The sequence below is a fragment of the Doryrhamphus excisus genome, chromosome 23, assembly GCF_030265055.1.
Source record: "Doryrhamphus excisus isolate RoL2022-K1 chromosome 23, RoL_Dexc_1.0, whole genome shotgun sequence".
In the NCBI taxonomy this organism is placed as follows: Eukaryota; Metazoa; Chordata; class Actinopteri; order Syngnathiformes; family Syngnathidae; genus Doryrhamphus; species Doryrhamphus excisus.
This window is the reverse complement of record NC_080488.1, coordinates 357,738-370,902: the sequence shown is the minus strand read 5'-3', so window position 1 is coordinate 370,902 and position 13,165 is coordinate 357,738. Positions and strand designations below refer to the sequence as shown.

At 48.3% G+C, this 13,165-nt stretch overlaps 1 protein-coding gene across 4 annotated transcripts in view; it reads left to right on the top strand.

Annotated features, from left to right (window-relative positions):
- Positions 1-13,165, top strand: part of mid2 (midline 2) — a 61,174-nt gene that overhangs the window by 8,107 nt on the left and 39,902 nt on the right. The window contains exon 2 of one of the 4 annotated variants that reach the window (XM_058062801.1): positions 7,987-8,070. The exons of 2 other annotated variants lie outside the window; for them this stretch is intronic. In XM_058062801.1, coding sequence (XP_057918784.1) covers positions 8,031-8,070 — 40 coding nt within the window. In that variant the 5' untranslated portion in view covers positions 7,987-8,030. Of the gene's footprint in view, positions 1-7,986; positions 8,071-12,776; positions 13,065-13,165 lie in introns of those variants that run through there. One more of the 4 variants, XM_058062802.1, reaches the window with a different exon arrangement.

The window sequence follows — 13,165 nt, the reverse complement described above, 5'->3', positions numbered from 1 at the left end:
GAAGATTTCCCAGCTTGTCTCAAATGCATCATTTGTGTCTTGCAGTAATCTGTTCCATGGATGGGATTAGCTTCGTTTCCTCCGGTTCCTTTCCTTCTCCTCTCCCTATCATTTCATTCCCTCTGCTTTCCTTCCGTTCCCCATCCAACTTTTTCATTTTCTGCTCATAGATTTCTTTGCCCTTTCATTTGCCAGCAAATCCAGGAAATGCCCCCCCCCCCCCCCCAAAAAAAAAAACAAGCCGTCGTTTGCCATGGTGCTCTGTTATGTAACCACGTATTAACTCAGTGCTTGCAAGTCTCCAGTAACGATGTGCAAGTCCTAGTCGGGTTTGAAAGAGACAAGTAGGGTCGTCAACGATAACCCTAAGCGGCAAGAGAGAGCATCGTTAGCAGCCTCCTGGATCAGTAAGAATCGGCCATAACCCCTTCTTCTATGACTGGATTGTAGAGACGTGCACCAGGTATCCCAACACGAGCAGATGGGTGACAGTTCATCTTTTGAACAACGCAAGCCCCAGCGCGGCCAGCGAAAAGCTTCGTAGCTTAGCAACGCTGAAGGGGAATGGATGCTAACTAGCATTAGCAGTGCGCTAGCGAGTCAAGAGGAAAGATTTTTGACCGCTGCTGATGCTTATTTTATTGTGTAAGATTCATATCTACATTAACAAATGTAACATTGAATCATATCATATTGTATCCAAATGAATGGAATCGTTCGTACACTGCATAGAACACGAGTCATCAGACCAAAGTCTGAGTCTAGTCCCGAGACACTGATGTCACAGTCCAAGTCGAGTCCAAAGTCATCGACAGTGCTTTATGACTAGCGTCCACGCCTGTGGTCTTCACGGGTCATCCAACCTACCTGGTCCTCCATGGTGGACCATGCTGTCCTCACCAAAGCTGCCGGGGCATCCGATCGGACCTTTCCCCATCGGAACCAACAAATCAATGCTCCGGTCACGTTAAAGTAGTGCTGTCCAGTATTTATCCACGCTAATTAGCACATAGAGTGGAGAGAGAGCTGCGTGGTGGCTTGTTTGTGAGCCGGTGATGACTCAGTCAGCAAACCCAAAACACGGCCGTGAAGGAGCATCACTTGGACATCGAGGAGAGCAGACTCATTGGCCATTCAATCCAAAGACAACGAGTCATTGATTTGATTTCCTTGGCGGTAGCGCACTAAAGGAGCGTTTACATGCTGGGATTAGTGAGGACAGCTTCGTTGCTTTGCTGATTTATAGACTGTGATATCATTAAGGAGACTATTAGGGGGGGGGGCTCGGGGCAGCCGCACGCTTGAGTGGAGTGCATCGCTTGCTCAGCAAAACTTCATCCTCCAAAGGCTTCAAAGGAAAACTATGACCTGGCACTTTCTCTTCCTCCTGCTAGGATTCCAACTCCTTCATTAGTGCTGATTAGTAATGCAGATGGAGCCCAGAAGCCCAGAAGCCCAGAAGCCCAGAAGCCCATAAGCCCAGGTGTAAAACTACACAATGAGAAGAGGGTCCAACAATGGCGTTCCACACGGAAATGCTGCGTGATGTCTCCTGAGTTTCATGATTCAGTAGTCCTGATTCATCTGTGATATGAACGAATCCAGATGCCAAGGAAGTAACATCTGGCTTTGGAGGCGGGGCTATTCCAGTGCTGCATTTGGTACCTGGGCCTTCAGTCTTTGTTTTGACAGACACCGTTATTAAAACCAGTACATATAATCAAATGGGCCCCAACTAGTGGCCCTTGTTAAGCGCGGCCAACACGCCATTGCACCATGCTCCAGGTACTAATCCTCTATGGTTATTTACATGCTACATGCTACATGCTACACCCAGCCAAATGTAACGAGCATCAACATGCTAATGGAGCGTAATAGCATCACTTTCTCCAACATTCATGTCAAGCCCCCTTTGAGTCGCTGCTTTAGAGGGTAAAAGCACGTAGAAGATGTTCTTCTGTTGTCCTTTCATTCGTTTTGTCGCCTAAGCTCCCCTCAAAGCTGTACAATATGACACAAGATATAGATACATATTTCATATGTATCTATATCTTTGTTCTTGATGAAGAAGAATGTCTCATTATGGGCTTTTATGGTCCTTTGATGACGTACAGTAGATGTTCTTGGTGGTGCTGATGCTGCAACCCAAAGGTCTCCAACAAAGGGCGTCTTCTGTCATGAGGAGTCTGTGCGAGAGGATACTTTGAACTTGGCAGTGGGAAGAAGTGTCGGCATCAATCCACTCGCTTGTTTTCATGTGTCTTGGTGTGTGTGTGTGTGTGTGTGTGTCTTGGTGTGTGTGTGTGTGTGTGACACCAGACACCAGCAACGCGGGATTACCCATGAGGCATTGCCACTGTTCTCTGTCGGAGTTAACACAAAGACTCCCTTTGATGCTGAAAGGCGTCAGAAGCCAGTAGATCAAATATGCCCCTGGGTGGGTAATGGTCTTCATTGTCAGCCATTTGTTGGGCGTTTGCGTCCTTGGTTTGGCTCGTGGGAACGCGGCAGCGTTGGCCTTGTGAGTGTCGTGTTTGGGCTTTTAGTGGTTTCGCTGTAAAAGTCCCACATTAGAGCAGACGGAATATGTGCCGAGTTGTTTAAGGCCACGTCATCATCAGACGCTGCAGGCGCACCATTCCATCCCCCGTATCCTCATTTGACTGGAAACTTGGCCATAACATTAGGTACCCCAGTGCAGGGGGAAAATGAAAGGATGCCACTTTGCCACTTTGATATTTGGTAAAGTCCTTACTTTGTCATAGTAGGTGACAATTCCTTAGTGGGACTTTTGTAGACCACAAACTCGTCCACTGAAAATGAACATGAAAGATTTCCTACATGTAGAACCACAAACTAACGTGTGGTTTTTCCACTCGTCTCCTCTGTGCCATCCTTGCGACGCGAGGTTCTGCAGCCGTGAGTGGCAGAAAATGAGCCCCCCCCCCCCACCCACCCCCACCCCCACCCCACAGAGACAACAATCTGTAATCTCCCGCTTGCCATTGTTCGCCACCAGAGTGGCCTGTAATTGCCATCTTCCTTCTGGTTTCTGCTGCTGGCGCATGGACCAAAGTCCGTATGAGCCACTTCCTCACGTTTCCTTCTGCCGTCCCAGTCCTGATCCTTAGCGACTCCACTGTAAGTCTGGGGATGTTTGAAGGACATATTCATATTCATATTCATATTCATGCATGCTTTTCATGGTAAACCGGCACCCCAAGGATTAAGGCAGCAACACTTCCGTCTCTCTCCCGATTTGAAGAAGACTTCCTGGCGCATGGAAGGCAAGCGTCTTATTCTCCCAAACACTACGCTTTCATGTTGGGCTCCGACTTTAGCAGCAATTATGGCATGTGACAAACATTGTCAGTGGCCTTTTTAATAAAACATGCGCTTCATTATTAACCCACTTGTCGTCTCCTTCGTGGCGATGGCTGACGTTGCACCAGCAACGCATCCTTCTGACAGCCAGCGTGATCAAAGAGTGGGACTAATCCCCCAAACAACATCAGGCGACGTATCAAATATTTAGACGCCAGGAAGTGAGGACATGCCTTGGCTTCCGTCTCCTCCTCCTCCTCCTTCGTTGTTTGGTGCATCGCTGCAAATGCGCCGCCTTTTCCCCTCTACTCTTTATCCAACCAGCCCTCCATCCATCCATCCATCCATCCATCCATGCCCCAGCGTTCCAGGAAGACACGAGGAAAGAGTCTCATCTGTTTGGGAAGCAGCCAGGCCAAAGTCGGCGTTGTTGATGTGATGCTCTGATTGCATCATCTCAGGTATCGTCATGCTTTAATTACAGTAGAAAATGACAGTAGATTAATAAAGCAGGCCAATATTGAGCATAAAATATCCCAAAGGTGAGTCAGTATCAAGTTCAAAGTTTGTTAAAACTTTCTTTCATTGCTGGAATTTTCTCCTACCAAATTCCAAATGTATTAGTTGAAAAGACAAGTTCTTGTTAACAGTTTGAATTCAAGGTTAATCTAAAGAGGAAGTGGCGCTCAGTGGGGTGTCCAAAGTGAGTCTGAGGGCCATTTGCAGCCCGCAGCTGGGTTGTCTTTGGCTCCTTATAAAAATATAATATACAGTAGTCCCTAGCAATAGCACGGTTGGATTATTGCTCCTTCGATATATTACAGTTTGGGGAATTTGGTTGAATATGGTCTATTATATTTTTACTATACTTTATTATATTATTATTTTTATCAAACTGTACGTGTTCCTGGCCCACATTATGCATTTATTAGCATAAAGTGGCTATATGATCCAACTAAATGATAATTCCAATAAATGGGCCATTGTAAGTGTAATGTAGTATTCTACATTGACCACTAGGTGTCGGCAGTGAGGCAGCCACCAGACCCCTAACTCAGGTTCCCAGGGGACACTGATTAAGGTCTTACATGGCTTATTGACTCCTAATCTGTGGACTCTGTTGGCTAATAGCAGTGTGGAGTCATGTCAAGACGCAAGGGAATATTCTGTCCAAAATTCCAACATGGAACGTACGTCTAATATGGCTTATTTTCTCTGTTTATACAGTAGCGACTATATTGGTTAATGCAAATGTAAAGGTGACTATAGGGGTGTTATTTCATGTCTGGGGGCTCTAGTGACCCATTGTATACAAATGAGATTGAGACTTTTCTATATTCCCATGCATCATGGAAATGATAAGACTTCATTCAATAACTAAAATGTCTTTTTTCTCCAACGAGTTGACGTGTGTACTAGAAAGACCGCCGCTTGCATCACGGTGGGAAAACCTTGGCCGTGTGACGTGTGTGAGGTCCCACCCGAGCAGGAAACAAAAGGAATGTGCGATCGCTTTCCTGGTGACACAAAGCCCCTCCTTTGTGTTGTGGCGTTGCTGATAATGAGTGCAGATGGGTGTGTGGTGAGATCATTCTGGAACAGCCAACCAACGCCCCGTCTCGTAAAATAGCCACCCCATCCCATTGTGTCGACACCAAGAATAGAAGAGCCTCACCTCGACTCCCAGCGATGTTCCTACATCGTGTTCGGGTGCTGGGGCCACACTAAGAGGTCCCAGCAGAAGAAGAAGGAAGGGCCTCCAGGCAGTAGAAGTTGCTATGATGAAGGCTGATGCCGAGTGACCACAATAGGACGTTTGACTGGTCTTTCACTATTGTAGACTCATGCTAGGTCTTGGCCTAGGTCTAGTCCAACACTATCGGGTCGTCCTACATCGGGTGATACGAGTGTACAAGCTGCCAAAGCGATGATGAGACAACAGAACAACATGTCTACCATGTCTTATGTACTATGTTGTACTATATGTACTATATGTACTATATGTACTATACAGACTGGAAGGTTTTGTACGCCATCTTAATATTGAATCCATCTTCCGGCGGCGTTTGGAACCGATTAACTGGGATAAACGAGGGAAGACTTCCACATCCTGCCAAATATTGATATTGTTTAGTTATGACAGTTCCATCCCATGATGCCTCAGTCCTGTCCGACCTCACTGGCCTGACTCATTCTGGCAGACTAAGCAAATACACGAACCCGGTCTTCACTCCAGTCTCATTATCTGGTAGACGGTCTCCCATCTAGTCCGGGCTGGATGGCGGAGTAGGGAAGTCAGGAGGTGGATGTGGTGCAGGAAGCAAACATGATTACAGTCGCTAAGTATTAAGTAGAGCTCGTCAGCGGATGCGAGTGATCTCCTTGAGATGAGCTACTGTAGCGGCTGCGGTTTGGCTAACACAGCGACCCCTCCCCTGGGGCACTTTGTGCTGTGGATGAGCGGACGAGCAGAAGACGGCGGTCGGACCGGGCGGGCCGACAGGAAACGGTGGTTTGTTGTGATGGAAAAAAGATGATAGAACAGCTGTTTCATAGGCGCTATAAATAGCAGCACGCTAGCCAACAGATGGCCGTCATGGAGACCTGTTATGGATGTCGACCTTCGTTTGTGTACATCCCGACAAGGCGGCTGATGGACCTGCTAAACATGATCAACGCATCATTAGCCCAAATTCCCAAGGAACCTTGACTCAAGTGTCTGAAGATGCTTTATGGTCATCTACCTCAAAGTGTCTGAAGATGCTTTATGGTCATCTACCGCCTTCATATATACATATATAAATATATATTTATATTTAAATATATCCAATCAAATATAACCTAATGGCACCATGTCCGTGAATAATACGCTGTGCCTTTTTCTTTGTGTTTCCGTGAGATGAGAAACTCGGAGTAGAAGTGCTGCTCCTCGGCATCTTGTTGGTCTGTCATTGTCGGCCAAGTGAAGACAGCATCCTCCAGGCTGACTAGTAGAACATATTGATGTCTTCATACGGTATCTACGTATGGATCGCTCAGCACAATCCTCACTCCTTCCCTTTCATCCTTCACTCCTTTATTCATGCGTCTCTCATCCCTCCATCTTTGCATCTCTCTCCTCTCCAGCCGGTCTGCATCGACGTTGCAACTGCTCATCGCTAACTAGGCTGCCTCCAAGCCCACAGGTACCCCCCCCCCCCCCTCCACCCCCCCTCCATCCACTCCACGCTCTATTTTTAGCAGCACCGTGCCGGATCCTTCCCGGGGATTTTGTCTTTCCTTTTCCCTCCCAAACTCTCTCGCCGAGTGGGAGCACCAGAACCTGTTTGATCATGTATGCTTCCTCATGAACTTTTCTTTGTTTGCTATTCAGGAGAAGGAGCTAATTGGATTAAATTAGGCTGCTCTGGGGACGGGGGGGGGGCATGCAGGTGGTTGATGTAGTTTTAACTGCGGGTACATGTTAGCTTATCCTCTTCGCTCATCATTCCCATCTATCCTGCATGGTGGTCAAACATCATGATTCGATGGATTTCCATGATTTCTGGGATAAAAATGGAGTTTTCCATGCTTCCATACGTCTATGGAATCTGTCCTAGTTGGACTCTTTGGAAGGCATTGCTCATGAAAACAAAGTAGAACTGTATTTAGCTTTCTGCCGTGCGTCTTCCAGCAAGTTCAGATGTTGTCCTGATGATTGCCGTTTCTCCGGCAGTTCCCCAAGTTTCCTCCTTCCTCCGACAAGCGACCGTACACAGAAGCTCTATGGTGTCTAGACCAAGACCAAGACCAAGCGCTAAGCGGGGCTGCAGCGTGATTGGATGCACACGCCGTTGCCCCTCCCAGCCACTCACGGGTCCGCACATCATCAGACGTGGCTGCTGCTTCCTCGGGGAAGCTCCGCCAACATGGCTGCTCTGAACAGGCCTCCTTAGAAGTCACTTGACCGGACGCCCGTGGAATCTGTCAACAAATGACATCATGTCTCAGTTTCACTCAGCTCAGCTTATGCACCCCCCCCCCCCCCCCCCCCCGACAAATACTTCCCCCGCCTTAACAATCTGTTTAAAGGCCTGGCTATGTTTGGAGGGCAGAAGTATTTGTGTGTGTGTGTGTGTGTGTGTGTGTGTGTGCATGTGTCCACGTGCACATGCATTTTGACTAAGCACAGACCTGCCTTGCAGCATTCCATCATCATTCCCCATGCTCCATTCACGCAGGTAGCGGCTGCAGGAGAATCCATTTGTCAAACTGGCCGACCTTTATGCCGACTGACGGCACCGCCAGTGGGATGATGGACGTACGAATACGTACGAATACGTACGAATACGTACGAATACGTACGAATATGTACGAATATGTACGAATACGTACGAATACGTACGAATATGTACGAATACGTCCGCTGCCGCCAGAAGCCAACATGAAGGCCCTTTGGTGACAGCCGGGACCTCATTTAGTACAATTGTTGTTCATACCTTCATTCTCCTTTGGGTTTGGAGACCATTCCATCCAACATGGCAGACGTAGGCGGAGTCAAAGGTCAAACACGGTCACCTTCCTGTCACATGGATAGTTTGTTGTTGACAACTTTTTCTTTTTCATGTCGTTCTTGTCAAATTACTGCTGATGAAAAGTATTTTTGTGCCATTCTACTCTAAGTGCGTCCCAGGCCACCAAAGCACCAACCCCGCTCTCGCGTGTTCATGGACGGCCTGCAGGGGGCGGAAGCGAGTAGCAGCGAAGGTCAGTATTTTTATTTGCTCTGTGCTCCTTCCACTCCTTCCACGCGTCCCGTATAAATGGTCTTTAAAAATGGATGAATGTCACTCATTGGACTTCATCCCCTTGGCTGCCCCCCCGTGTCCTGCCCCCCCCCCAGACTGTGGCGTATGGCTTCTGACAGCTCAGGTAGCCCGCAGCCTCCCTTGGCCAGGTAGAGCAGGAGATGAAAGCTTGCAGCAGGGCAGCTTCAAACGGACCTTCTGTTTCCACCTGAGCTGGCCTTGATGGGCGCTGGCGGCCAGATGGAGGCGAGGAAGAGGAGGATAATGACAGACGCAGAAGAAGCAACAATGATGACAGAGTGTGGAATCTCCGTGATTGCATTTCTCCGGATGCTTAGTGACCAAAGAGGCCAGACCAGAGACCACCTGGAGACTTGAAACAGACTGTGAAGGTCTTGCTCGTCATTTCATGTCCCAAGTTGAACCGAGGTCCTAGTTCACATGGAAACGCAACATCTGGCCCCTTCCGCCAATCCCACAGAACTTGGGATGAAACGCAGCCTGGAGGTATTGCGTCATGGATTATAATTCCTTATCAGCTTCCTCCACCCCTGACATACACGCACATTAGGAAGACCTGCATAAGCTCAAGGTGGGACCAGCAAGGACTGCCTTCCCTGCTCAGCATCCGACTGACGGCTGCGTGTCTCCAAAATAGACAGCAGAGTTCTGCACCACAATAACGAGCATGCTTGTCAATTCCAATGAATCCTGCGTTTAGGATTTATCTCTTGGCTCCAAACCCCAACATGATGAGTGGATTTCCAAGATGGAGGATTCCTTATTCATTCCGTAAATGGACTATTTTCATAGCTGGCATACGACCCTCTAGATATGCTTTCCAACGTGCCTACAGCCCCTCAGACGTGAAGTACAGTCACCTTTACACTTGGACATAGTAGATGTCATCATTTGATACATGATATAAGACTCATGTCCGCACAGGAAGTGATGTCGGGGTTCAGAGTTGACTTTTAGCCTCTGAAGCAGCAGTGCAGCAGTACAAGAACCTCCAAAAACCACGAGGGCCTACTTTATTTGATCCCTTAAAGTCTTCAACTCACTTGCTAAAAATCTTTTCATTCCTCTCATATTTTCCATTCCCCCCCCCCCCCCCCCCCCCCTCCACCCCTCTCCGGCTTCAATCGAGTGTCTGATCACAGGCCCGGGAGATTGGGGGATAATGAGATTAGGCCTGTACATGTTTACACATTCTGATTTGCATGGAGCCTCTTCCTGTCTCTCGGTCTGACCCACATTTCTCTGCTCCTGCTCTTTGCTTTTCAAGTCTCTTCCTCCCTCCTTTGCTCCCCGGCAGCCCGAGTCTGCTGCATGTGGAGAACACCTTTTGTTAAGCAGCCTACAAGCCAGGCTTCGCATTCTGTCACTCTGCTTTCTGCTGCGTCAGATCCTCTTCAGAAGCCCTCTTCCCTTGGTGGGTGTGTCATGGCTGCAGGGGGTCGGGGGTCACTGTGGAATCAACCAAAGGATGCAGCTTTGTCGCCTTAATATTGGGTGGATGGATGGATGGATGGATGGACTAGATGACTAGATGCTAGATGGATGAAGACACAAGAAGAGTTGGTTGCTTCTACTGAACCTTTGACAGACGGCTAAAAAGCGCCTGCTTATTTGGCCCCTTCAGTCAGGCCTGGTGAAATTGGTCACGGGTCTGATTTTGCGGGGCAAAGGAGCAGGGCTTGACTGGCACCTGGACGGGTCATTTTGCTGCTCACATCAGAGTCAGTCTAAGAGATGAGTGGTGGCAAAGGCCATGGTGGCTCCTCTTCCCCAAGGAAGAGGTTACCACAAACGAGGCGTAATACAGACCATTGAAGACTGGAATCTGTCTATAGTGTCCCAACCGTAAAAGAACCTCTATCCCGGGAGTCACTGATGCTCGGGTGCTTTGTGTGGTCGCTCGCTGTGTGTCAGTGTACAAGAGGAACCCAGAGGTTCCACTGCAACGGCTTCATCAAGACAAAGCTGAGATGGTGTGAACATGTTCTACTGCTTTGCACGTTTGGCCTACATTGGTTTGCTTTGCCTTTTCCAGTATTTTGTGTCTTCATCCCTGGGGGACGTGTGGACCCCCCAGGCCTAACCCGGCCATTAACAGCAAGCCGGGCTGGTGGTCTCGGTGATCTCGTTGCATGATTAGAGCCCAAAAGCAGCGGGTGCGAGGCGACGCTCGATGGCAGCTGACAACAAGAAGCCGTGAAGCGCCGCTCCAGCAGGAATTAGCACAGTTTTCCTAGCTGCGCTAGCTTCAGGATTCCTTGGAAGGGACTTGGCCATGTCAAAGACCACGGCGTCTGTTAGCGTGTCGTCATCAAACAGGACTTCCTGTTGTTGTGCTCTCATCCTTTGTCCTGCTGGGGACGCTTGGCTGATGAATGAGCTTCATGAGTTAGTCTTTTTTCTTCTTCACCTCCGAGTATGATCAGTGGAGGACCGTGATGTCCCAAGATTCCATATTGGTTATGAAACAAATCTGACACAGAAGATCTGAAAGGCTTTTTTTCCAACAATCTTATTGAAGTGTTTTTTCACTCTGAGGGCTGCTGTTATCGTTCCTGCCGTGGTTATCATCCATCCTTCCAGCATGGCGGGAGACGACACCGCATGAAGCACAACCACCGATCAATTTCTCTGGGCTCAGATGTTGTGAAAGACACGAGTCGAGTGTATGGATGGGCTGCACGGTGCATCCCAGATGGGGGGGGGGGCATGGTGCATTTCCTCTGGACGCTTACTGTCCATCGTTTGTCATGCAGGGATGCAAAGTGAGAATGTGATGGGGCTTCCATATGTAATTGGCCGGACCCTCAGAAGAGGGAGGTCCGGTCTCCAGCGGCCGCTTTGTTTACTGTCAACATCCTCGCTGGTCCTGCCTGCTCCCATTCTGTCACCGAGCCTCCGTCTCACGCAGCCTCTCGCTCCCTGTCTTCCTACCCACACTGTTTACACAATACCGCTTCCAAGCACCGCTATGATAGCTCCGTTAGGGAATCTGCTACTCTATCTCCAGGATAGGATAGATGACAATCTGTCCTTGTCTCCAGGCGCCATGGAGCAGGCCTGCATGGAGGTCCATGAGTCCGGGGTTGGCCGGCATGGGTGAAGCTTGAACGGACTTACACAGTCATGCACTCAGTCATGGTGTCAAGTAGTAATGGTATCAGTTAGCAATGGTATCAGTTAGTAATGGTATCAGTTAGTAATGGTATCAGTTAGTAATGGTATCAAGTAGTAATGGTATCAGTTAGTAATGGTATCAGTTAGTAATGGTATCAAGTAGTAATGGTATCAAGTAGTAATGGTATCAAGTAGTAATGGTATCGGTTAGTAATGGTATCAAGTAGTAATGGTATCAGTTAGTAATGGTATCAGTTAGTAATGGTATCAAGTAGTAATGGTATCAGTTAGTAATGGTATCAGTTAGTAATGGTATCAAGTAGTAATGGTATCAAGTAGTAATGGTATCAAATAGTAATGGTATCAGTTAGTAATGGTATCAGTTAGTAATGGTATCAAGTAGTAATGGTATCAGTTAGTAATGGTATCAAGTAGTAATGGTATCAAGTAGTAATGGTATCAAGTAGTAATGGTATCAGTTAGTAATGGTATCAGTTAGTAATGGTATCAAGTAGTAATGGTATCAGTTAGTAATGGTATCAAGTAGTAATGGTATCAGTTAGTAATGGTATCAGTTAGTAATGGTATCAAATAGTGATGGTGTCACTATGTCCGTGCCAGTCCGTGCCAGTCCATGCCAGTCCGTGCCACACTCTCTTGGAAGTCCACAGAGACAGTTGAACACGGTAATACTCCCTAGACGACATCACGCTAGAACCCACACAAGTCCTCCAAATGGCACAGCAATTATAGGCCACTTTGGCTTATATTCATATCTGCAATTATTCTAATGACTGCCTTTGGCCATTTGAGGTCTTTCTTCTCCTTTTTCATCTCTTTTATTGCTCACGGTTGCATCATCATCCTGCACGGAGAGAAAACTCCAAAGAGTGTTTGTACCGTCATCAAACCTGGAAAACTGCACTAATATCATGTGACCATCCGGAATGGTGACCTTGGGATTTTTGCATTTAGACACCAGCCTTGAACTTGAAATCACCAAAGCTGTGGAATCAATGACCACATGGACTCCGTGGTCTTCCACGCCAACAATAGCCTGCCTCTAAGCCCCAAGCCTGGGATCACTACAGCTGGGGGGGGGGGGGCTCCCAAGCGGCCAGGCTCCTCCTCACTTTCATCTTGGAAAAGAGCCAAGGTTGACCACAGACTTCCTGGTGTGACACAACGGCTCGGAGCATGTGCCCAAATACAGTGCACCTTGCAGGGCCACAGCAGGTGGGAGGTGGGGGTTGGTGTGGGGTCATTAAAAAGTATTGTATGGAATCCTAACCAGTGGTACCACCCATCACCAGTGAACAGGGGTTCCTAATGAAGTGGCTTTTTAAGTCGTCTGTAGAATAAGCACATTATTAGTTTATGAAAAACTAACTGGCTCCAATATGCTGCTTTATGTTGGGGGGGGGGGCGCTGGTGGGCGGAGACGTTGCTCGACGCCTCCCCCAACACGTCTCTCTCTCGCGCTCTCTCGCTCTCTCTCGCTCTCTCTCTCTCTCTCTCTCTTTCTCTCTCTCTCGCTCTCTCTCGCTCTCTCTCTCTCTCTCTCTCTCTCTCTCTCTTTCTCTCTCTCTCTCTCTGTTTCCTGTCTGGCCAAAGTTGAAGCGTCTACTTCCCGGATTGGAAGCGTGATCCGGTAGAGCAGTTGGACCCAGGAAGGGAGCTCCGGTGTTTTCCCATGTTAGCTTGGCGTCACTCAGTGGAACAGTATCCGGACTCGGTGCTTGTCTTCGGTGTTTCTCCCAAACTTGGTCCAGCTCCAGGATGACAGGCGACCAGCACGCTCCACTTGTCCGGCTGGTGAGTGTTTACGCACGGTCACACGTCTCGTGTCGGGCCGCTTGGGCTCACGGATGTCCGGAAAACATCGGCGTGAGTCGGCGTGTTGCCGCTGCCGCATT